The sequence below is a fragment of the Aulonocara sp. 'chitande type north' Nkhata Bay genome, linkage group LG7 (assembly GCF_057382095.1).
Source record: "Aulonocara sp. 'chitande type north' Nkhata Bay isolate Kocher_YH1m ecotype deep benthic linkage group LG7, A_spYH_male_GT1.1, whole genome shotgun sequence".
Lineage (NCBI taxonomy): Eukaryota > Metazoa > Chordata > Actinopteri > Cichliformes > Cichlidae > Aulonocara > Aulonocara sp. 'chitande type north' Nkhata Bay.
This window is the reverse complement of record NC_141350.1, coordinates 45,398,843-45,425,936: the sequence shown is the minus strand read 5'-3', so window position 1 is coordinate 45,425,936 and position 27,094 is coordinate 45,398,843. Positions and strand designations below refer to the sequence as shown.

The 27,094-nt window shown below is 40.2% G+C and overlaps 1 protein-coding gene across 3 annotated transcripts in view; it reads left to right on the top strand.

Moving 5' to 3' along the window:
- Positions 1–27,094, top strand: part of unc5cb (unc-5 netrin receptor Cb) — a 125,871-nt gene that overhangs the window by 60,466 nt on the left and 38,311 nt on the right. For all 3 annotated transcript variants that reach the window (XM_086300742.1, XM_086300741.1, XM_086300740.1), the window contains exons 2-4: positions 4,005–4,235; positions 12,856–12,999; positions 20,768–20,871. In XM_086300742.1, the coding sequence (XP_086156868.1) occupies positions 4,005–4,235; positions 12,856–12,999; positions 20,768–20,871 (479 nt within the window). The remainder of the gene's footprint in view (positions 1–4,004; positions 4,236–12,855; positions 13,000–20,767; positions 20,872–27,094) is intronic.

Below are 27,094 nucleotides of genomic sequence, written 5' to 3'. Positions count from 1 at the left end.
TGTTGTGCCAGTGCTATGAGCCTGTTTTGACTATGATTTGTTCATGTCCAAAATGTAAACATCCCTTAATATTGCTGCACTCCCACAGTTACTGGAGTGAACTCAAGCCAAAATAGAGAGTCACTGCCAAGACCTTCTCTTATCTTGCTTCACTCCCACTCACTAATCTCGGATTAATTCGATTAATTCTGATCTGTCTTTCCATTTTCCAGACCAGCGTGCCTTCTACCTAATAAATTCATTGACGATGCAAAATGGCAGTATCCATTCATCCAGTAAACTTATTTTTAAGGGTTTTCTTTTTCTTTAGCAGCTCATTTGTCTTCAAAATTCTTTTTGTTCTTGTGTTGTGAAATTGTTCTAAAATTCAAGTAATATTCAATTTGAGTCTTAAAATATTCACTAATAAGAGTTACAGTATGCATTAGGAAAACTTACCCCAATTACAGAGCAAAATACAATTTGAATAAAAGTGCTGCAAGGACATATTTCATTAAATTTTAAACACTCGATATGAAAGCAATTTCGATTTTTTCTGATTAAAGTCAAGTTACAGAATCGCAGATGCTTCGAAAAGTCCATATTGCATATCAAACACTGGAGGCATGCCATATTAATGTTCCTGTTAAAAGGACAGTGACACTAAAAATGTATTTCATAATGCATGTTTGGTCTTTAGAAGCAATATGCAATTTGCCATTACACAACATAACTGTGCATTGTCACGAGCACTCATTATTTTTAATAAGCCAGTGCCTAAACATCTAAACTATTTTATCACCAACTGGAAAAGAAAAAGTCTGAGCTTTTGTTGCCCTCTGCATTGTTTCGGTGAGGGAGCAAAGGTGGAACGTACTGAGATGTTAAGCAGTGATTGACAAAATGCGATACACAGGGATCAGTAATTGGCTATATCATGAAACAGTCGTGATTCAAAAAGTGTATTTAAAGAGATTACGGACAATTTACATCAACACACAAGCATATCGTGTCTATGAACAGGTTAGAGGTGTTAATAAACCTGGCGTATTAACTGGCTAACTTCCAAGTACAATCCATCTATCCATTTTCTTGCACTTCTTCAATTCAGGGTTATAGTGGGTGGATGCCCATCCCAGCTGTCATAAGCAGATGCATCCTGGACAGGTCACTTTCTGGACTAACACAAAAAGACACACAGCCAAAATGACCAATGAATGTCTTTGGAATTGGGGAAGAAGCCCACATAGAAAGACCCCAGACTGGATTTAAACCCAGGATCTTCTTGCTGCAAGGTGACCAGTGCTAATCATCACACCACTATGCAAGCATGAAAACAAATTAGCATCAGTCCACACTGTCAAGTCAGACTAATCCCAACCCAACTAAGTCCTCCCACATTTATGAAAGGAAGAATTTTATCACTTATATATAATTTCAGATTGCTCCCAACACAGGTTGTTGCTTAAATAGACCCTTGTATGTTGCCTTTTAACAAACCTTGCACATCAGAGAAAGCAAGTGTTCCTGATTAATGTTCCTGCAGTTCAGTCTGTTTATTTTCTACTTTTTGTGAACTGAGGTGCATAGTTTGTTTATGCACTCGGCCGACGCTGGATGCGTCCTCTTAATTTCCCTGGTTGCTCATTGTAGACCTGTACATTCGGTCTATGCTAGTTTCCAGCCACTTGCGCCTTACAGCACGGTGCCTCACATTGCTTTCCAGCTTTCACTGGCTGTAGGTGACAAGGAAGAAGCTTTCCAGTCACATTTCAAAGAACGAAAATAACAAATCTGTCCAGGGAAGTGAATGTGAGTATAGGTTTCTTATACGGGAAATGTACGCCACAAACATAAAACTACTAATGCAGGGTGTTGAGGGGGAGCAGAATGATTGGTAAGAGTCAGGGTCTTTCATTTTGTCATGTTTCTTTTTTCCCCATTTCTGGGCTGATTTTTCACTGCAGGGCTAGTTCCATTCACTTGAATTTATTATTTCTTGCACTGAGGAAGCTGATGAAGTCCAATGTCTGTAAGCGAGTTTGTGCGTGCCTTCGCGCACATTAACGCTTGTGCTGGGTGTATGTGTGCGAGGAGATGAGACACGCGTCTCTTTATGTGTAAGGGAGCCACGCTTTCATGGCTGTTTCAGATCTCGCTGCCTCAGAGTTCGACAGAGCGACGGAGCCAGAAGCGAGAGGGAGAGATGGAGAGATAATAGGAATGGAGGGTGAAAGAAGGCTAACACAGTCTTTAATGAGTTTCCTTGGCTCTCTTTGCCTGTTTCTGGGTCAGGGTCCCCTGGCTGAGGATGTGGGTGGACTGAGGACGATAGAGCAGAAAAGAACAGTGTAAGCCAAGGTCTGCTTGAATAGACTTGTACATTATAGAGTCATCACCTACAGTACATAAAGATGCATGGGAGGAAAGGCCACGCAATGTTTAGCTTATTTCTTGAATTGATAGCGAATGATGGAAGTTAATCAAAACAACTAATGGTCTTGTTGTGGCTCTTTATTGCACGTACACAAACACAAACCCCAAAGGTCAAAGGTCACTTATAGCTTATATTCAATTAGCAGGAGCTTAGAAGTCCATAAAAAACACATCCAAGCTTACTCTTTTTTGATGAAATGCAATCACACACCTACAAAACAGGATGTGCAAATGGTAAATGGACAGGTTCTTATAAGACCTCACCTGCATCATAACAGGACAGAGACAGACCCCTCCTCCGCCTTGCTGAAGGTGGCTTTGGCCATTTTCTGGTTGACTCCTCCTGCCCTTTCATTTCCTAGCAATCAGCTTCAATCTGTGGCAGGTATGGAGGGAGAGATAACATTAGGGAGACATCATGGGGAGATATCTGCTCAGCCAAGACATTATTTAGTGCTCTCAAAGCATCCAAGAGGCAACCTCTGTCAGACAACCAGGCTCCAGCATGTCCACACAGGACAGAGAAATAGGTAGATAGAAGGACATGGAAGAATTACTGATGGGCTGATAAAGTATTTTGTTATCTGAACAGTCTGCCTTCCTGTTTCTGTCCTCCTGTGCTATGTTACTGTCTGTCTGCTGCAACTCTCTTTCAATGACTCAATCCATGTCTGTCTGGCTGAGTTACTTTGAGTGTCTCCCAGTGTTCCTCCCTCTCTCACCTTATGTTTCCCACTGTAACTCTGTCTCTATTACTTTGCCTTCTTTCTTTCGCGCTTGTGAATAATTAATGTCTACCGGTTCGATGGTAATAATAGAACAGATCTGGAGGTGACAAATGGGATGGCCAATAGGCTTCATCCTTCCTTCTTCAAAGAGTTACAAAGTTAGCTGGGCTCATTTGGTGGGCGTGTACACCCATATATTTGTGCCACTTTTTTTTTTTCTTCCCTCCATGTTTGTGTGTGCATGCACATGCAGTTGTGTGTATGTGATTTAAGACAGGGAGATGAAAGGGACTTGTAATTACAGGGAAGCATATCTGTCTACTGCAGAAGTATCCGAGGAATGGCATAAAATGGGCCAGAAGCCTGAGGTCATTAGATCTGGAGCATGTGTGCGTGCTCGCATGCCCGTGTGCGAGAAAGTGACAAAAGCAAAGAGCGTGTGTGCGCGAGAGAAAATGGGAGACACGGATAGATCAGCTTATAATTTCAGTTCCTCGGAGTCGACCTCTGAACTCTGCTTCTCATTATTGGCTCTGCCGTGCTTGCTTCTCAGCAGTAGCTGATTGTGGTTAGACCGAGGAGGCAGTCTTATTGCCGGAGAGGAATCACAGAATTTCCTGCGCTCTAAAATACACTTGTGTAAACATTCCAAAATATCAAATGATAGGGATTTCACTGTGTGCTGTGCACATGGATAATCCCATGCAAAGGCTGTGGTTATAATACTGTCCCACTGTCTCTTGTCTGCTTTCCGCTCTTCCATCCCGTCCTCCCACTTTATGTCTTGGGATTTTGGCTTCTGTTCTCCACTTCGTCCTCTCTTTCCTTCTAACCATTCTTCGTTTGTTTCTCTCTTCACAGTTGAGGATGACTTCATTGGTCTCGGTGAGCTGCCAGAAACGTTCCCCTCAGACCCCCCAGAGCCGCTGCCCGTGTTTTTAATGGAACCAGAGGAGGCCTACATAGTCAAGAACAAGCCTGTTAACCTGTACTGCAAGGCCACACCTGCCACCCAAATCTACTTCAAGTGCAACAGCGAGTGGGTTCACCAGAAGGAGCACACTGTGGAGGAGAGGGTTGACGAGAACTCTGGTCAGTAGAAAGATCGGCTACGTGCTGACTAGCAACTCTGTTTTAGAAGACATCATGCTGCACAGAGCATTAATAAAAATTGTTTTCTTCACAGAAATGCATCCTGACAGCTAAAACATGATTTGGTTTTATATTATCGTTTAAGAAAATCAAAGCAGTTGGTTAAGGTTCGCAGAAGATTGTTGTTCTGATAAAAAGTTGGAAACGTAACCTTGAATCACAATATGATGTTTTCATATTTTCCCAAAAGCAAGTGTATGAGTATGAGTTCTGACAAAAGTGTCTTTACAAACATACGCTCAATGTGAATCTCTGCTTATAAATCTTATTGTCCAGCATATTTAACTGCTGACCTTGCCACTCAGACTGTAGGTGAGGTATCTTTCATTTGGCACCATCATTTCCATCACAATCATACGTTTATGCATTTGAGTGTGTATATTTTGTTTCAGTGCCTGCTCAATAATCCAGATAAGGATATTCCAGAAAGTTTTTCAAACAGTGTTTGTGGAGTGGAGAAAGAGTTTGCCGCTCATTCAACTGACCTCTTCAGTTTCTGCAGGTTTCCTCAACTTCATAAACAACACAGATTAGTGATCCTTTATGTGTCAGGAGTTTTAGCAACAGCTGAGATGCATTTTTTTCTCAAAAACACAATGTTTTTCTGGCTTTCAAACCTGAAAACACCCTACAGTACACCAAAAATTGTTCTGCCCCGAGGATCGGGTCCTCTGGCACAAGAGCAAAACGATGTACGCGATTAAGTGCTGAGGAGATTGCCGTAATTTGGGGATACCAAGCAACTTTTGGCACAACACAGAAGAGCTGCCTTGTTGGGCCTGAACCCCTACAGACCAGATGTCACTCCTTTAGCGATGATGTTGTCACATCCTTGTCGGGGGAGAAAAGGTGGTTTGAGCGGGAAAGTCAAGGAAGCTGCGTATGTGAAAAGAGAACGGCCATCTCTGAACTAAGAAAAGGGTAGATCTTTCAGTGCTGTGATTGCAGTCATTTCCCAATTTTCTGTGAATAGTATTCCTGACTGTGGATCAGTGTTCTTGTCAATTTACATTTTAAACTGAGCTCGTGCCTCGTTGTTAGTCAGTGGTTCCAGTTTCCGTCATTATGCAGCTGAGACTGAAGAGTTCATTTGGGTGAGTGATGAAACGTTTCTTCCACTGAAAACGTTGCGCATAGATGAACAGAATCAACTTTTTGGGATATGTCTGTTTACGTACCTGTTTTGTTGAGCATCAAGAGGAAGTGATGGTAGTGAAGCTCCGGTACGGTTGTTTTTAAGAATTCAGTCCCCAAAGGCACCAGAGCCATTACACACAACAGCCCAGCACTGATTGGCTGCATTCAGCCGCTGTATTGGAAATTGAGTTCGTTCTGTCACCCACAGGTACCAATCACATCGCATTTACCCTTTTCATTCCACTGTTTTGACACACACACACACACACACACACACACACACACACACACACACACACACACACACACACACACACACACACACACACACACACACACAGTTTCTCCTTTACTTAAACGTGAATTCACACACATATGCATACACTTTGAACATCGGAAAGCGTGTTTTAACTTTGGCATTTAATATAAAATACCTCTGAAGTTCCATTTTACTGCAATATACAGTATGGGGGAAAAAATAGCAGTGTTAAAGATGACAGCCAGAGCATATACAAAAGAAGTGTTACAGCAGTGGTACAAGATACAAAAGCAGATACACAGACAAAAGGATTCTTGCAGTGAGCACAAACATGAAAGGAGTTATTGGGGAAAAAAACAAGAAAAACAACACGCTTTCCAACCTGAAATACTTTTATTTTGTGACCTAGTGTACTTTAGGTAGAATACACCGATCTGAGCTTGTGTTTCGTAGTTATGATTATGACAAAGAAGAGGGTGAGGTATCAGTGGCTCTTAGCCTTTATGTCAGAAGGTTTTTAGCTAAAAGCATCAACACGGAAAACAACCCACACATCATACACGCACCCACTCTACATAGCCATATCCACAGGCTATTTACTGCAAAGACATTCATTCATTTATGCTCTTGCACCCAGCACAAACACACACAACACCACAAGAGCTCAGTGGATGTGTGTAGCCCTTCTCATCCCACTCCACTGCGCTCTGATTTCCACAGATTGACAAAAAAGAAGCACCAATAGAATACGGCCAGCATGGTCAATAACACTGACAGTGTAGCCTAAAGAAATCTGATATCTTCCTCTGTACGAGTAAATCTTGAGCCCATTTTCTCTTTTTCTCTCGTCTTACCTCTGTTAAGGTGTTCTGATCATAAAATAAGAGATTGCGAGATCAAAAATGTTTATGAGACAAAGGATAGAAATTCCATTCAACTTTTCTTTTAAATACAATCAATTAAATTGTTAAAACTTAAAATTTTTTACTCTTTACTCCTTGCACTTTTGCACAGTGCTATACATACAGGGGAACACTGTATACATATTTGACTTTTATCCCAAATATACACAAACAAAGGGAAGAGACATAGTGCAAAGGTTTTAAAGGGCACATAGTTAAAAAGATAAAACTAGGTTCTATTTAAAAGATTTCACCTTCTTCGATCAGTATTGTAGCATAAACCATACAATAAAAACACAGGGACATCCCAGAAAAAAACTTGGGAAAATGTGATTGATGAGCACATGTCAGGGAAAAGACACAATTTTCCTGTCACTGAACATGCTTTGGAGTACAGGAACATCAGCCTCTAAGAAATGGAAAGAGAATTACACAGCTGTAATTCTGCCAACTAAAAGCTTTCCTCAAAAACACATCTCTCTTTCTCTCTCTCTTTTTTTACTTACAAAAAGGACTTTTCTTCTGTTAAAAAGGCTACAAATCAGCTTTGACTCAATCCTGTGAGGCAGTAAAACATATAAATGTAAATGTTGCGAATACTTTTTAAAGGCACTGAATGACGCAAATGACATTCATTTTAAAATTTAAGATGTTTGCGTCATGAAATCCTACCGGCTGAAAGCACAATGTGTGCGTCATCAGTAGCTGGAATGCAATCAGCAATACAGGACTTGATTCACTGTACACAGCATGAACCAACTTACCTGCTGCCTTACATCACTGGTGCTGAAGTGGCTTCAGGTATATGTAATGTCTAAAGGTTTTTTTATTCCCATGAATCTAAGGTGCTGTAAACCACAAGTAGCACATGAGCATTAAAAAAAAATACACTGCATAAAAACGATTAACACCTCAACAAGTGGCATGATTGTACATGATCTTTTTGTAAGGAGCCGGTGATTACATGCAGAGTAAAGGGGCCATTTGAAGAGTTTCTTTTGATCAGCAGCCAGTTATAAAAGTAAAACAGCATGTGCATTTGCCTGTGCAAAGGAAAAATAGTCCAAAAGAAAAAGGGAACTTATATTTACACAGTTTCCAGAAGGAAGCGTCATTCTGACATGTGGCCATAAACCATTTCAAATTGGTTGGTGCTAGATTGGATCAGCAGGAGGGCTGCTTTGCTGTGATTGGTTATTCAGTTGTCTGCCGTATGTGACGACAAACTCTTCTGACAATCTGGTAGATAAAGGTGCATTAGAAGAAGCGAATTAAAAAGTACTGTCTGAAATGTTTTTATCACTGTGAGCTTCACTTTATGTGCAGGTGTTTCACAAAGAAAGGCAGGTCATTTAGAACCAAAGCCACTGAGAAAACATTCATAATTTTAAAGGTAAGAACAAGGCATTAGCTACCCAGCTTGCATTACTAAAATATCATTGCACATTATGGCTTCAATAAATATATCTGAGTGATGTTCTGCTGATTATGTTAAAACTTTCCTGTGGTATTGTGTAAAATGATCAAACGAGGGATGTCAACTAGGAAATGGTTGAATAAATGCAATACTAGATTGTAATCTACCCACCTTGAATATGAGGTCAAAGGAAATTGGCTCATGTGCGCATCTACAATCATGTGAAAAGAACATTTTTACAGAACAGAGCATTTTGTGCAGTCCTGTGACAAAGTAAGTGCACCTTTACTGCTTCTATAGGACTTAATTTTGTTTGTTGGGTATAAAAAGAACTAGAAAGGACATGCAAGTAAGCCTGGACAGATACAACACCCAAGCAAAATAACTGGGTATTGAATGCAAAACCTTTTTGAAGATTTTGTAGGTGCTTAACGTGGCCCAAAAACATTGTAGCATTTTTAAAGGCACTTCATAGTCTCTGTGAGTGGAGAGTGCATTGATCTGTGCAAATGAGTAGCAAATTAATTATATGTAGGTGCAGGTAGTGTAACGTACACCGGAGACAGCCTGTCACTTTCTCTGAGATATACGTTAAAAGATCTAACAGATGCACTCTTCATCTCACAAGAATATCAGGGCACTTATGCCTCCCACCTCCTCCATCTCTCCTTCAGTGACCAATGGCGCCTGTTTTTGCTTGACTGGTTTGATCAATAATGTTTCCTGGTGCTAACAATAGGCTGCTAGGCTAGCTCATGTTAAAAACCACATAAATAATGAATCCTCTCAAAATGAAGCCCCTAATTTAGCCAGTTATTAATGGCTTAGGAAGATAGTAGCCCCGCCTCACTGGCCCTGACACAGTTTACACACCTTGATTTTAAATTGAATGGCCGGTTTTATTTTGTTATCATTGTATTGATATAAAGCACACTTAGAAATTCTAGCTGAGCACACATGAAGTCACTGGATGAGGTCAGCGGGCTCGTTTCAGAGCTCTGATTTTTCCATCAGGGTGATTCTTCAGATGTGTTTGAAGTGCAACACAGGAAAGGAAGAGTTTAATCCAGGTTTAGTAATCCCCGTGAAGTCATGAATGACTCTTAAAGGAGACTGATAACCACTGCAGGCATCGTCATCATTTTCGATTCTCTAATGGTATAGAGTATGCTAACAACATCAGGCGGATAATTGATCACTGTAGAGCCCTTTATGTCTGCAGCGCTGACAGAAAAAAAACAAATGACTGATTCTTGCGCACGTTTTAGACCTTCTGAGAATTATGAGAATCTACTTACTGTTTCCACTATTGATTTTCCCTCTGCTAGACTGGATGTGATGCTCCCACAAAAGCACATCCATCATCACATTCTCAAACTAACAAAACATCCTCTCAGGCGAGCATACTGGCATCAAGTAGCGACGACCAGAGGCGCACTCTTTGGCACTCGCACATATGTGTTGAAAGCCATACACGCCGAAGCAAACGGTGACACAATAGACGTGGCTGTACCCCTGCCTGCTGGCACACTGTGTAAATTTTACATGAGAGGTAAGCTAGTGTGTGGGATGTCACTATGCTTGCTCTGTGCCAGAACAAGGAGGCTGTGTGAATTCACTGAACCTGAAATAAATTGGCATGTTCGTTTTTTAACCATCCAATTTCTTTTGCATTTTCCATTCAACCAGAATGTCACACAGCTACCATATAAACCAATCAGAGCTGTGCTCTAATAATCTAAGGAAAAAGGTTCAGGATTTACACAGAGATAATGGTTTTTAATGGGCATACCAGCAGAGCAGGATTAGTATTCACTCCTGAGATGCTGTCTCAGGCAGTTATCAGGCAATAATCTCTCACATAATAATTAGTGATAGAAAGTCTGCTGTTACATTAACATGAGTGGCAGAGATGACTGCACATATGTAAAACTAAAGTAACACTGAGCCGGCACAACGTTTGATTTGAGCCAGGAGCCTTGATTCAGATTACTTCTTTCTTTTCTTCTCCGGTTTTCACATCACAAACTAAATTAACAAATTGTTGCAAATTAGCTTATCATCTGAATCAGTTGGCAGTGATTCACGCTGCAAAGAGCTGGATGTCAGTCAGAGATTAGATTACTGATTAAATGCACATTGCGGCACAGATGAGTCAATGATCTATGACACAGTTTTGAGACTGTACATAATAGCGATGCCACATTGACAGCACATGGTGTCTCTTAGGTAAGCTTAGTTAAAAAGATATTTTTAGCATAATGGCTAAGTTAGAAACACCCAGATATACAGTTTAGAGCTCTGGCTGATGTTGGATTTAGATGCCACAGAGCTGTTTTTGGAGATCTGTCAACACATCTAATACAAACCAATGATGATTTGACAGAATGGTCAGTACTACTGTCAGCGGTTGCTATAAGGCACACATACAGTAAGACCTACATAATGATATTTTCTGCTTTATTGGCTTAGCCCAAACACTGTAAGCTTTGTTGCTTTGTGATTTATTTTTTATTTTTTTTGTGGAAATTTCCAAACTTGATTATCTAGAGCAGGGGTGTCGAACATAATGCCCATGGGCCAGAATCGGCCCAGTCAGGCTGTGGAAAAAGTGAAGGAGGGCATACATTTTTTACTGTTTTCATAAGACCTCCCCCACTGGCCATTCGCACTGCACCAAAGTAATAGAGATAAACAGTGACATGACAGGAACATTTTTTTCACCATCTGCTATAGAAATACTTATTTATTTTTTTATATGGGTCTTTGGTTTAAAAAAAAAAAAGGTCTGTTTTATTATTACAAAACACTCTGAGCAATGAGATACCAGAAAACATTCAGTTATTTTGTACATTAATTCTCACAATTTAAGTCCAAAGAGTCGTGCTGACAGATTTTTCATTTACTTGAGCAGCATTTCTTCATCTTGTATGAAACCTGAGACGTACTGTTGAAATTGCTCTTCTTTATCTTATAATAAGATACCTCAGAGATTCATTCGGGATGTTGTTAAACTTCTTTACATTGAAAGAAAGGGCAGCTTCACTGGTCCGACCCAAGATGTAAAATGATTTTGACAGCTATGACTTGGAGAATGGTACAGTAGAAAAACAAAAAGTGCAAAATTCAAAACTGGTACCTATCAATACCTACCCTTAAAGTTGCAAATAGGTAATTTATTCATTTAATACAGTAACTCTAACTTTGAAGAAGAAAAAAACTCCCTTACAGTTGTAGTCTTTTGTCAACACAGGCATTAATCATTAATTCCACCACAGCCCACTGTTTAAATTAGCGTGCACTCTGTACAGCCCTTTTAATTTGTGCCCTGTCAAGAGACCCCAGCCACACTATTCTTTTTGAATTAACAGACAATGATAGGGGGTTGTTGCAGACAACCTAATGTTCAACAATAGGATTAAAATGACCCAAAGATTTGAACATTTTTGCAGAAAAAAATAGAAAAAAAGTTTGCACCACTCTATAAGTGCTGAGTTAAAATAGATTTGTTACCAATTCAACAAACAGTTAGTCATCGTCTCAGCTAACAACAAACCTTTCTACAGGGCAAGGCACTAAAACTCGATGACTAATGACTGGGGGGGAAGCAAATGACAGGCAGTGTTTTGGAACTGATGTCAGGGCCTGAATTTGGTATACAAACAACATGGTGCTGATGGCACAGGCAGCTGCTGATGGTGTAATGGTGCGGGGAATGCATACAAAAAGGCGATTCAAGAACAACTGGCAGCGATTTGATAGTCCCACTTTCACATCATTGCTGACCAGGTACATGAGCATGAGAGTTCCAGGAAAATGACATCAGCTTAATTTCTTTCCAGTAGGATACACAAACCCCTTATCTAAGCCTAATGGGGCAGCACTGTTGGGATGAGGTGGCATGGGATATTCACAGCGTGAAAGTTCTTTTTAAAAAATCTGCACAAATGTTGCAGGACTGCATGCAAAATGCGAGATGTTCCAGTGCCCAGCAGCATCCAAATGCAGTTATAGGGACCATCTCCATACATATGGAATACTTTACTTCTATTAGTTACAAGCGTGCTCTCGGTTTAGTTCGGATACTTGTTGAGATTCTCATGATGTCTGCAAAACGCAGTCTGTTGCAAATGCATTTTTTTCTCAACCTAGCCTTTTTGAATGCATCATTGTCCTCTTAAATGTCCCATCCTGTCAGAAAAAATATTATGGATTGAGAAATGAAATAAGCACTGTACTTCAATAAACGTCGGTGTGTCACATAACGCACACATAGACTGTTCCTAGGTTGCATGTACATAACTCAAATGCTCCAACAAATAGGCATTTACAGACATGCAGAGATGTGCACACGCTATGGTAGCAGCATAATCTGCTCTAGAGGGGCAGCTGTGGGTAGAGGCATTTGTTTTGGGGATGATTTGTTTGTTTGGGCCCTGGCACCCAGATGAGCAGTAATCAGAGGAGTTAGCAAACAGGATTGTGTTAGCCATGACGCTGAGAATCCTCCCCCACAAGGCCCAGACCCAAGCAGCTCAGTGCTCTGGCTCTAGAATCAGGACAGACTGACACAAGAATTTCACTCGCATGTGCTGTGCCAGTGTGCCTGCACATGTGATGTGACAATAAAAGTGATTTGATTTGATTTGATTTGATATGTGTTGTTTGAGTTTGGTGTGTATGATGTCACATTATTTTAACCATTTCAGCTGTCCATCTGTTTATATTTTCTGGTGTTCAAATTAATGTCATTTTCCTGCACGGTCAATTCTTTGTTTTTTGTTCTGTTTACTGTTTCACGTCTCCGTGATTTAAAAAAAAAATCCTTTATGTTCTTTTTCCCAGGTTTGGTCGTGAGGGAGGCCAGCATAGAGATCACTCGGCAGCAAGTGGAGGAATTGTTTGGGCCAGAGGACTTCTGGTGTCAGTGTGTGGCCTGGAGCTCCGCTGGGACCACCAAGAGCCGCAAAGCTCATGTCCGCATCGCCTGTGAGTATACTCCCCCTCCTTTCATCCCTCTCTTCAGGCCATTATTCACTTATCATCTCTCTCATCTTTGTATTTCTCTCCAAACAAAACCTCTCGGTTGCCAAGAAAACGCATCTCAGCGATGGACTTGTGTATCTTCACAGATTCTGGAGATAGTAGCAGTGAAAAGGAGGTTTTGCTAACATGAGATTCAAGCGTCCCTTTGAACTTGAGTTGGTAAAAAGCCAGTACAGTGGTTTCCTTGCGGGCAGCACAGACCTGAAGAAGAAGCACAGAGGGGGAGAAAAAGAGCTGAAGTGGCGTCTGTGCACTAGGAGAGCTGTGGTGCATGTTTATGACTTCATTTGTGTATGGTCCTCCTTTGTTCTCGGTTTGTCGTCCTGCTGAAAAAGCACCACGCAATTGTTTCTAAATAATGAGAAACATTCTGTACTGGATCTAAAGTTTGGGCTCATTTTTTAACAGTTTTCCCCAAAGGATGTGGCAAAGAAAATCTGAAAAAAAGGGTAATGAAACCCCAGAAGACATGATGCAGAAAGCAAGAGCTGCTTAAGTCTGACTGTGACATCAAGGCAACATTTTTGCAACACAGCTATTACGTGACACAACTACTTACACGTTTTTGTCAAAATTCCACCTGAAGGAAATCCTATTATAGTATCGGCTAGATCATTGCACTTCCACCTCCTGTCAAGTAGTTTCAAGGCACCGTGACTGATGCATCTTTCCCATCTTCACTGTTTCTCTTTAGACTTGTGGCAAACTGGGGAAAAAAAACCCTGCAATACACACTTGGAGAGTGTATTGTAGTTTATGTCAAATATATTGTCAAAACTGGATAAGGATATGACTTGAGCTGTTGATGTTTGGTGGGGAACTGTCAGAATGATTTCATCTTTGCTATACAGTGCATCAGAAAGCACCTCGCAAAGTCAATATCCAGGATTTCACCTGAACCGCTCAATTAAAAGCAACTTAGCAGTGATGGAGCTGTCTCTCCCTATTTTTATTCGATCATCTCCACTTCTTTGTATTACTAACTCTGTATTTGCTCCATATTCTGCACAGTTTGTCTCTGAATTTAGTGCATTCCCCTTTATTTCCAACACCAGTATCTCTTCCTATTACTGCTTCTATTATACTAGCCTGGTGAATCCGAATCACGCCTCTCAGTCTCCCACTGAGTCCACTCCCGCTGCTCCACCTCCTATAATCACCCGTGATGAGCAGCCTGCCAGCACTAACCTATCCCTCAAATCACAATGGACCCCTCTTCCCCTCCCATTAGCTTCTGCTGAATGGATTAGCTCCTCTACTGGGCTTTCTCTCCAGGCATGCTTCTTGTCAGAGCCAGACTCTATCCCGTTAGGCTAATGGAAACTGGGGTTGTTTTCCTCTCCTCTCCCATCATCTAAACATATACTGTTTAATCAGACGGTGAGTCACATCTAGCGCAGATGAGTTAAGAGGCTGCCGTGTTGAAGAAGGAGCTTTCAGACTTGCTGGAAGTTCGGCTGAAATTATTGTGAGAGCCTGTCAGAGGAAGAGAGAACGTGTGCATTTCTTGTGTGTCCTTCCCTTCATGTGACCTCCACAGAACCGTTTTAATTGGCCTCTATTTTTGGGGTGCAGTTATTGCTTGCCACCGAGGGGTAATGAAAGTATTTTCACAGAAGCAAATTAAACTAGAAAGTGCATTTTCTGAAGAAACTGCAGTGTGAATGCTTGAATCTGAATGTATGCACTGAAATGAATTAATTGCTGAATTTTGAGTTAAAAATATTGAATGAGATAAAAAAAACCAAAAAAAAAAAAAAAACGAATTTAACCTGAAAACAAAGGTGCTGAACTGCTAAAAGCTGAAGGTTACACAGAAGAAGGAGTTGGAAAAAAACTGAAAATGTTTTAAATGTAAATTAGAAAACCCTAAGAAATGAGAAAAGAACATTTAGAGTCAGAAAACATCTGAATGAATATTAAAAGGTCATATTCTTTGAATCACTGAATGACTCAAATGTGATCCCTCCACTTTGATCCACACAGTTTAAAAAGTTTAAATGCCTGAGCTTTGAAAGATACGGTGTTGGAAAGAGAACAATAATGGCGACAATTTGAGGGTAAAATGATGGCTGTAACACTGTGGACACAGCAGCAGTTGAAAGAGAAGTGCTTAAGATGAATCTTGGTACAGTGGCAGGCAGAGCTCGTTAAGCAGGCAGGTGTGAGCCTGGTTGCTATAGTGACCGCACCCAATGGCTCCATACACACGTACACAGACATGCGCCTCACTTTTGCTGCTTAAAATGAACAGAAAAGTCAGGCCGAAACAAATCGCTCCCAAATGAAAAGTAAAAGTCGTATTGACAAAATTCTTTCACCGTGAGCGACAGCAATGTCTAGTCTACCTAATTCTCAGTTTTCATGCCTGTGGAGCTTATTATATGGACGTGGTGACAGTGGAAAGACACCATGCTCTTCTGATTTTCAAACGAACCTTCTGAGCCATTTTAACATTAGAGTCTATGGAAGAGTTGGAGGGAGGAGGCTGTGCATTGGTGACATTTATGAAAGAACCATAACACCTAGGACAATAGTAAACACATTGGATGAAAGAGGACAACGATGGCTACGTTTTGAGGGTAAAATCATACCTGTAGAGCAAACGCTGCGGACACAGCAGCAGTTTTAAAAAATATTTTAAGATTAATTTTTTTGCTCCTCTCACTCTAGCAGTTGAGCTGCCTCACTCTAGCCCCAACATTCCGTCCCATACACACCCATTATAAACTCTGAAACGGGTGAAAAAACATCATGAAACTTAAACTGGAACTGAAGAAAAAGTATAATAGATATTGAAAAGATAAATACAAGTTGAATAGTTGAATGTCTTGTCTTCGTTTTAAAGTTTGAATGGTGGCTCTATGTCAACGTATGTGGAAGTAGTAAGAGTTTAAAAATGAGTAAGTTGAATGAGAATTTGAAGGGTCTCCCCATTGAAATACATGGGAAATTTTTGTTGAATAAAGTTGAATAAAATTAAAAATATAAATGTTAAAAATGAGAAAAATAGAAGCAATGTTGTCCAAAATAATAGGAATCTAACGATGTTTGAATGGTTTTTCTAAGTTGAACGGTTTTGAAGGAGTAGGCTTTCAAAAAACGTACGGAATACAGAATAAAATATAATAATAAAGATTAGAAGAACAATACTGTGAATGCTTTTCAAGCATTCACACTAATAAATTAATCAAATCAGAAGAAATGGCTTTCAGGACTGGCGGAGGGGAATCATACACAGAGAGAGCAAATTGATTTTCTTGTCTGTTTGTGGACTTTTGGAGCAGGTAAAACCAAAGCAGCATTGCATGTGACTTTCCTCGGGATTAAAACTCTCAGAGTAGGCCTCCTGATATCGGATTGCACCAGTAGCTAATGATTTACTAAGCAAGAAAAGTAATAATTTCTGAAGTCCGCAGTGCTGGTGTAATTTTGCCTGACAAGTAGCCACTTAAGGTAATGGTTGTCATATGTGTATCTTTCTGTGGGCCTGCGAGGCTGGAAGTGTTTGCTTGCTGAGGGGAGAATGGTGTGTCTCCCGCAGGAATGTCTACTCAGCTGCTCCCACACCCTCTATTCCGCAGTACCGCTCAGGGTTACGAGAAGTGAGGAAAGGAGAGACTCCAGCAGGGAGGTGTAATTTAAACCGACATCCAATAAAAATCTATATTGCAAAATAATCGCTCGTATGCTACTTACTGTTTCATCACAGGTACATTTTGATTAGTGAACTACAAAAGCAGCGGGTGTTCAATTTTTAGTTGAATAAGAAGGCTGAGGACTAAAAGTGTGAATATTCCACATAAACACACAAACACTGGCCTTTGCCACTGATAGTAACAGTGTTGCCTGTTAAGCGAATTTATGCTCTGAATAGTAAATGCATAATTTAACTAAGAAGAGCTATGAAATGAAAGGAAGAAAAAGAATTGGGTTTTGTTCCAAACAAAAAGAGAATAAAATATGTAATAGGAACCCACCGGCCACTTCATTAGGAACAATTTGCTAATAGCAGGTTGGACTTTTTTTTTGCATTCAGAACTGCCTCAGTTCTTCATGGCACAGATTCAACAAGGTGCTGGAAACATTCGTGAGAGATTTTGGTCCATATTGACACATTTGTAGCCCATTCATCGCCTGCATGTACATGATGTGAGATGAGATGTTGTGGCCATGGGAGTTCTTTGTATACAGTGAACTTACTGTCATATTCATGAAACCAGCTGGAGATGATTTGAGTTTTGTTTATGCAAAATTCTGACCCTACCATCTGAATGTCACAGCAGAAATCAAGACTTGTCAGACCAGGCAGCATTTTTCCAATCTTCTGAGCCCATGCGAGCTTTAGCTGCAGTTTCCTATTCTTAGCTGATAGCAGTGGCGCCTCGCGTGGCTGCTTTAGCCCATCTGCTTCAAGGTTTGACATGTCAAACGGTTATTTGAGTTACTTTTCCGTTCCTTTCAACATAAAGCAGTCTAGCCATTCTCCTCTGACACCTGGCATCAGCAAGTCTGGTATTTCAGAAACTGTTGCTCAATAGATATTTTCTCTTTTTTGGGTGTTTTCACTTTATTCAGGATCAGGGGCGGGGGTGCCAAAACACCTCGGACAGGTCGCCCGTCCAATGCAGAGTTTAGACAGAAACCATTCACGCTCACATTCACACCTATGGCCAGCTGTTAGTTAACCTGACACATGCATGTTTTTGGACTGTGGGGGAAGCCAGAGTACCTGGACAGATAATTTAATTTGTTAGATTTGACTGTAGTGCAAATTTTATAAATCATAAAGTTATCAGTGTGTACCTGTCATACCGTGACTTCTAATTATTTTATCGTTAAGGTAGCATCCATCGCTATAGAATAGTTCTGATGTATCTCCTTTCCTTTCCTCCTGCCCACTTTATCTTAAGGAAACCAAACAGCTTGTGTGTCCTTGGATTGAATTGGAAAAACCTCTGTCAAAGAATATACCCCTGCAGTCATTCTTTCTTTTAATTTCATACCAGACTTTTACGGAAATTACTTTCAATTCAGCAGTCACCCTTTCAGCCATTACAATACATTGAAATGTGCTGAATTATAACATATTCCCCTGAAGACACGGGTACTCACGGGTTGAACTGGAACAAGGATACCTCATGAATTTGTTATTTTAAGGATCATTTTTCCAAATAAAAAATTAACCGTAAAATGACTATAGGTATTCTTTAGTGTTTCCAGGTGCTGCATCATCATGTATTCTGTAATAGGAACATGATCTGTCTTCTTCCCTTCGGGGATGCAGACCAGTTCATTCTAAACAGTGAAACATGTCTATTTTAAAATAATGTCTCTAAACCTAATAGCTATTGAATGAAATGAAAGCAAATGAAGAAACAAAAAAAAAAAAATCTGTTGTGATCAGTCTTTGGAGATCTCTCGTTTTATTACAGGTGGTAATGCTCTTTTCATTCTGTATCCATTCATACACCATCTCCCCAGACACTGAAAAGCATTTCTTTACTATGATAGATAAGGAAAGTGTATCCTGTTACACACTGTGCCTAAGAGTCTTGAGAGTCTTTAGAGATTTACACGCAGTTTGCTTTGACTTTTCAAGTGCAAATCCTGCCATACGATCTGTGTCACTTCAGACTGTATGCCCACATCTAAAGTCCATGTGCTATTCTAGGACTATAAAATATAATAAATCTGTGCCTTATGTTGGTACACAATGTCAGTAGCTGTACATTTCTGTATTAGCAGCGTTCTCTGAAGAAGAACAGCTGTATCCTTTTAAAAGATCGAGTCCCTGAATGAAGGTCACTGCAGGATTTGTTTTCATGGACACAGTTAGGTGTGGGTTGAAGAAGAAACTAATATATCTGCTTGCTGTGGACTTTCCATGTGGTCCCTCTGCTTTTAGGGTTCCTTCAGGTACTTCGGCTTCAACAGTCCAATGACATGCAGGTTAGGTTAGCCGGACTTTCTAAATTGGCCATAAGGGTGGATGTCATCATGCAAATCTCTGTGTGTTTGTTAGCTGTGTGATGGACAGGCAACCTCTTCTGTCTCTGCCCCGCTTCTCTGTCCCCAGTGTCACAACTCTGGTTGGTTAAGCATTTAAAAAAATAGAGAAGGGATGGGTGAACTTTTTTTAATGTTAATTAAGAGCCCATGTTGGCTTATCAAAAATAGGATCTTCAGGTCAGCCTTCATTCTATAGCTTGTATAGTTCAGTGCTGCCAACATCAAAAGCTACAGGAAGTTGGTGTAATGCAAAATACAGTTTTATAACTGGGTTTTTTGTTTTTTTTTGAAGCGCAATGTAAAACGAATTAAATGTAGTAAGTAACATGTGGCATGTGGTTGTTTTTCTAGAGAAAAGAGCTCTAATGGGTGCAATCATGTCCAAGTCTCTCCTCTGAGCAGCTCATCTCAGTTAGACTTCCTGGTAAAATAAAATACAGTAGATGACATTATTTTTCAATATTTTGATGAAAAATTAACATACATTACAATACATTACATTACATTACATTTCAAAATGCATTTTTGGTAGAATAACCAGTGACATCTGTTAGATTATAAAGCTTGCATTCTCGACATTGGTAAGTTGTCATATTTCCGATTGACTGACAGATGTATAAATATCTACCAACTACTCAAGGCCACCTTTGTGGTACTTCTTGCTGCAGTTTGCTGTGATGGCACGCACGCATGCACACAAACACTCACACTCTCTCTCTCTCTCTCACTCACACACACACACACACACACACACACACACACACACACACACACACGGACGCACGGACGCACACAAAGAAAGAGACAGCTGGTGATAGAGCCTTTTGGTTTGTTTTACCCTTCAGTCATTCTTGACTGTGCGCGTTTCCTCATCCACATACAGTATAGGTGCCACATTTTGTACATTTGTCTCCTCAGGAAAGGGAACAAAGTTATGTAGAATTGTTGTCTGGAATAAAATATGTTTTTGTGCTTTGCTGAATGAAGTTATTCACCCCCAAACCGAATGTGTCAATAAAAGTGTGTATGACGAGAATTTTGCAATGCTTGTGAAAATGGTATCACTGGGGTTTGGAGGATTGATTGTAGACATGATGCTTCAGTGCCTCTAACGTTGCTAAGTACTACTGTACCTCCTCTCCTCTCCTCGCCCCTTCTCGTCAGTTGATGCCCACTGCTACTGTCTCAGTCTGTGCAGCATGATATATGTCTAATGGGCTTCAGGTTCCAGTGTAGCATGACACCTTCAGTAATCCTAGCCTGTCAGCTCCACTATACCTTCCCTGCACTAATCCATAAGGGCTCTCACGCCAAGAAAATGTTGGTTTTCTGATGGAGCGCAAGTGAGCCCCTTCTCCATATTTTCCATCCATCTATTTCAAGCAATCTGTGTGTGTGTGTGTGTGTGTGTGTGTGTGTGTGTGTGTGTGTGTGTGTGTGTGTGTGTGTGTGTGTTGAAGATGAGCTTGGAGACATAACACTCACCTATAGTCTGTTTTATATATACTGCTTTTACATAGGCAGGTCTTATTGACAACTTAACCTTTCTTTTCTTTTAATTGTTTTTATAGTTTGTGACATTAACACTGGTCGGCTTTGTGTTTAATCTTAAACATATTTCAGGATATACTGTCGATCTTCCAGTATGATACACTTTCATTTAGCACTAATACACAATGTCTTTTATGTGTTTTTTCAGACTTGAGAAAGACATTTGACCAGGAACCTCTTGGAAAAGAAGTGTCACTTGAACAGGAAGTGTTACTTCAATGTCGCCCACCCGAAGGCATCCCAGCTGCTGAGGTAAGGTCCAAAAGGGTGTTTCATGAAGCCAGTGCACGTTTGTTGTTAGGATAATATGTTTGAACAGGTAAGTACTTTTCAGGGAAATGAAGGCAAAATGCTCTCACCTCAAATCCACCCAACTGACTTCTTTAAAAAGAGGTAATTTTCACTGACTTTTGGGATGGGTTTTTGGAGATATGCCATCATTATTCTTGGCATTATTTTTTGTTAAGTATATAAAATGTTAAAATATCACCTACAATATTGTACTGCATAGTGAGCTCATGCATTTTTTAGCATATATTGTAATTTTGGTAGTGTCAGTCACTGATTCTGTTCTTCTATTCTCTAAATAATTCAGGTAGAAACTGTGTGTTGATTACAGAATTTGCCTCAGTTTTAAACTTGCCTATTTCAGAGGTTTCAAATAAAATAACACTGAATAAATCTGACACGCCACACTGCGCAGATAAGGACATTTTTCACCACTGCCCGGGTTATTAAAGTTCTTTGGGTATTTCCTGAACATCGGCCTGTCACTGCAATTTGGAGGAGAGAAAATTGTAATTATCTGCCGAGGGATAAAAAAAAAAATACATTCAGTTGTGTGACTTTGCTACCTTAGCTTGGCCAGTATCTCCTCCCTGCCGTTCTTTCTCCCTGCCCGACAGTAGAACCCTATTAGGACTGTATTTGAAAAGGCTCAGTTGAGATTGCAGGACCAGTTGTGAGTTGTAGGGACTGAACTCTGTAAAAGCTTATGAATGACCTGGAAAAGCTGAGTTAAGTGAGTGGAACTGCACAGCATTTATCCCTGCTGAAAGTGCTGACAAGCTCAATGGACGAAAGTTTAGGAGTAGCACTCCGCAGACTCTCCTCATACAAGCCAGGCTTTAGTCAGATAGTTTTCCTGTAACAGCTGTATAGTAATGGTGATTTCTACAGCCTGTCTGAGGTTACTGTAAGCCCTGGATTAGCTCAGTGTAGCGATCAAAGACCTAGCTTGATTACAATCATACCACATCCTTCTGAATTGCTGTGGCAATCCAGATGTACAGTGAAGAGTAAACAGGAGATTCTGTTCGCCTGGAGTAAAGGAGCCGCTGTTGTTTTAGTGTAGATACCATCAATTGAGAAAACAGAGCACTCATACGATGTTTAGCTATTGTAGTAATTGACCTCTTTTAAAAACATTATAGTCTTTTCAGATTTCCCTTCACTTGTATTCAGACTAAAGTCAGTAATTGCTTTCTATTTACTTTTCTTTCCATGATCTACCTGACTTTTCAGTGTGTGTACAGAGGCACACTTCCAGCTCTTTTAACTAGTCCCTCTTACCTCATGGCTGCTAAAAAAGACAACAGTCCCATTTTACTAGATAGTTCCCCCACCCTTTTCTTCTGAACTCAAACTCAGCTGCCTCGGAGGGAAAAAGGACAAAACCGAATGCTGCTTTTTCATCTGTGTTTGTCAGGCCTCTTCTCACATAAGCTCGCCAGAGAAAAAACCTTGGAAAAAGCAGATGGGCTAAGTCTGTGGTTACATATGAATCTGGAGAAATATGTAGCAGCCGCTGTTGAGAGAAAGATCTGTCATATTTCACCGGCTCAAGACACAAAAAAATATAGAGAGGATGAAGGCAGAAGGAGGAGAGCTGTTAAGGTTTGTCGGGGATTGGATCCACTGAGTTGTTGTCAGGCCTCCAATGAGCTGTCAGCTCACTCTGTGGTTCCTTTGCAGGCCTTTGCCCAGAGAGCAAGAGGCTGGCAGGATGGCAGAGCTGTGGCGGAGCCATAAAAACCCCATACTCTCACAGCACTTTTTTTTTTTAAATCATGTGCCGTGTGGCTTCTCTGTCATAAAAAAGTACAAGTAAGGCATGCACATCTGCTGACTGTCCATGTACTGCATTGTCATATGTTTTAACTTCCACTGACATGTTCCCATGACAGTGTACCAGCAAGGACATTAATTTGCCTGCATACAGAGAACTTGCTGCCAAAAGACTGTTCGTCCGTTCCATGTAATTACCGGTGTGATTCCTGGCTCACCAGCCAAAATTAATTCACATGGACTGCAAAATAGATTCACCACTAATAAATGACAAGGAAGAATCTGAATTCTGTGCTTCCTCTTTTCAGTTGAGTATATATATATATATATTAAAGAAAATCTAGCATTTCATTCATTATGTATTACAAAATACACTTATCATCTTCTTATTGTCTTGATTTTTAAATAGTTTTTAATCTACTTTCAGTTTCTTCTGTATACATGGCTCTGCATATTTGTTTTATTTAGCAGTTTTTCTTTTACAGTTTGGTTTCATTTTAAATATTTGCATGTTTCAGTTTTGACTGCTCAAAAGTGTTCGGCTTTAGTTTATCTACTTATTTTTTTCAGTGTTAGTTTCTGCTAGTTTCCTTCATCCAATGACTACTGGGATAAGCCACAGCCTCCAAAAGTAGTAGAGAAAGAGCATAGATGGATTTATTTCAGAGGGAAATTTAAGACACACACAGGAGGCATTACAGTATAAACACTTAGATCACACTCACGTAGACACCCCAGTTTCACGTAAGATGAAGTAAAGCCACCCAAAGCTGGTTGTGTTAACAGACTAAAACTAACAAAGTGGGACATTTCCTACACATACATATACAATATACAAACAAGCACTGGTCTACAGATTGGGGTGTTTTCAGTCCCATTACCACAGGTGTGTAAAATCAAGTAACTAGGTAAGCAGTCTTCCTTTTAAAAAATAATGGGTCATTCTATAAAGAGGTCACTGAAGATTTTGCTGTTATGGGATGCTACCATTGCAACAGGTCAGGTTTGGAAATGTCTTACCTGCTAGTGGAAGTGGAAGCATTTAGGAACCACAGTCACAAGATGGAAGACCATTTAAAGTTACAGAGCAGGATTGCCGAGTGTTGAGGAACATAATGCGTGATTCACCAACAGTCTGCTGACTCAATAACTGCTCCAAACCTCCTCTTGCATTAACATCAGCACAAAAACTGTTCACCGGGAGCTTTGTGACATGGGTTTCGATGACCCAGCAGCTTCTCTATGTTTAATGTGTAGATAAAACAGTAACTTTGTCAATGTAGTATATTATTATCTTAAGTGCATAATATTGTTCTTGCTAGATTTTGTTATTTTCTGTGTGTAGTTTTTTTACCGGTTAACTTTTACTTAACTGTAATAACCTTGTCTATTGCTACTGTTGATTGGTGTCTAAAAACATTGTTCCACAGGTAGTAACATATTGCTCTGTTGTTTCGCTTTAGAAAAGATTCTGAGCTGTCATTAGAACTGAAAGCACTGATAGTTTGTGTTACTTCAAGGTGAATAGTTTTAGTTAAGCTTTCAAAAAGGCGTTCTGTCGAGATCAGCTATAATGCCAAAAGTGTTTCAGCTGTTTGAAACGGTTAGTTACCAAAGTATTTCAGCGTCCTCCCAACCAAATACATACTTGCACATTCAAAGAAGAAAGAAGCCCACATTTTGCAGAATCAAAGTAAGTCAATCCTAATTAGTTTTGATCTCAGATTACAAAGAACTGCACTGTTTGATGCGAGCTATTATCTATCTCCTGGTTCGTCTTTGTCTTCCCACTTCTTCAGATGATTTACATTATAAGCTGTCATGATGGTTTACCATAGTAATGACATCCTGTGATTCTTTTTAAGTGGTTTTGAGTTTTTCTTGGCTTTCTGCGTGGGCTGTTGCCCTGAAAACTAAACATTATGCTGAATAGCTTGGATTGCTTCTGTGATGATGCAGCAAGTTTTCATAAAAAAACACATGAAACATCTCAGAGGTTTTGGTACTTGAAGTTCAATCTAAGCCATTTTCATGTTTACTTAACTTATTTTTACTGAAGCACAATTAGTTGTGGAACACACACACACACACACACACACACACACACACACACACACACACACACACACACACACACACACACACACACACACACGCAGTTTTGCACACACAAAGAAAACAAGCAGCAGGCATTTATCTTGGCTCTCCCTGTGACCATTACCAATGGAACTTTGGCCTTTGAGAGCTGAAATACAGCGAGTTGGGTTTCTGGAATAGCACAGGGATTAAGTCATCTGAATGTCTTGTATGGTCTGAATAAATTAGACACTCAACAGGCTCCCTTAAAGCCATTGTTACACCTTTCCATAGCCATGAATATTTGATATGTACTTAATGAAGAGCAGAAGGAAAATCTAACTGTTGAGGCTATTCTAGGAACAGTAGAATCGGAGTGATTTGGCACAAAGGCTCTGTGCACTGTTTCACTGTTATATCAGCTTAGTGGCTGAGTGCTATCCGTAGTTATAGTAATAAAGGTAAAGATGGGAACTGAGAGCTTCTCACCAGCTCAATGCAGATCCTTCCCTTTGAAAACCCTCAGGAGGCTCTTTCATCCACATCTAAAGGACCTCTCGACAAGCAGCAGCGGCCTCTTTTTATACTTAATATGTGGCAGCCTTATAAACTCGACAGCAAAAAGAATTGTTTCTTTTCTTCGCCCATTCCCTCCGTCTCCATTTCGGAGCGCTTGTCACAGTCCTGAGACAAAGACAAGAGTTCAGAGGTTACGCAGGACCGGGAGGCACTGTGCCTATTTCCATGGAAGCAGGATTTTAATTCAGGCATCTCCTCAGTCGGTCGGGGTCCTGCCGTGTTATCACGGGTAACGAGTCATTGATGCTCTGCAGGGTATGGGCCCTGCTGCCATGATTAAGTCCATTGGCTTAGTAAGAAGAAAGATGGGAAACACAAAGATCTTTACTTCACACTTTCTCATCCAGAGAGGGGAGAAAACTAATGCAGATGAATTAAAACAGCTGAGACACAAAATTCAATCCGTTTCAGTTCATGACAGATGTCATTGCTAATTTAAAAATATGTTCAAAATGCTTCATTATTATATAAAATCCAGTATAGTTCTTATATCTGGCACTTATCAAGCTTCATCATCAACCCCATTTTACACATAGAGCATGTAAGCGATTAGTGTTTTTTTTAGCCCACTTTTACTTAATTAGTGATATGAAGGCATGCTGCGACCGGTTGCCCATATGTTCACCTTGTCAGAAAATAGCTGAGTGCTTTTACTGCTGTAAAAATGCTGCATAGTTGCGTTATGAGAGTGCCAAGAATGTCAAGAGAAAAACACTTTAGTGCCCAGTGGAACAGGGAGGGCATTTTCATTAAGGTAACCCATGGGAAGAAAGAGTCACAAGGCCAGTCTAAATCCCTGTGGCAACCAACTAAAGATTGCCCTTCAGGCACTCACCTGTCAATCATTGCAGGTTTCCCGTGAAAAGACTGCGATTAATCCTAGTAGCCCCGCATTTGTGAGGTCTGCTGCCCGCACAGCCCTTTCTACTGTTGGGTGGGTAAGGTTTATTTGTCAAATGTATTTCATTCTGAAGATGATTTTCCCTGCATATATTAAGTCAGACTTCTGCTGAGAAAGGAAAGAAACTGTTGTAGAAAAAAAAATTGAATCCCTGCTCCCTATAGTAACAGTGTGTGGTGGTTGTGTTACAGTGAGGGAAGTATTTTGGGTCTCTGATCAATATAAAGGTGTTGTGAGTGACTTTATTCTATCAGAAAATATTTCTGTGTCTCTTTTTGCGGTATAAGAGGTCACCGAGTAAGTTAATTCTAAAAATGATGTGGATCATAAAGTACAGTTTCATAACAAGCAACAGCATGTGGAATCTATCTGTATAGTAAAGACAGAAGAACTTGTAGAATCACTGACCCCATAGACTTCCATAATTAAATGAACAGCATCCATCCATGAATGTATTCTACAACTCACCCACTTATATTAAAGATTAGTTATACATTATTATAGTTGTGGCTGCTTTTAGTGACAGGTGGATGCTGACACAGCAGCTGTAGCCAGTAGTTGCTCATTTGAATCACTAAGTGGATTGCTTAATTGTATTAACAGCTCATCCAAAGGGACTGTGCTCCAGTTTTTGTGGGGGAACTCTATTTGGATATTACTTTCTTGAAATAATTAGCAGGTGCCCATGTGTCTCTCTGATGCACTTTTAAAGTCTATAAGTGCTCTTCGGTAACCAACCGTGCTTGTGTCAGCTGATATCCTAGCAGTCCAGCATCTCGTCCACCGGAAGCAATTTGCAGCAACGTTCTTACCAGAGATCATAGAAAGTGACATTTAGCAACATTATGATGA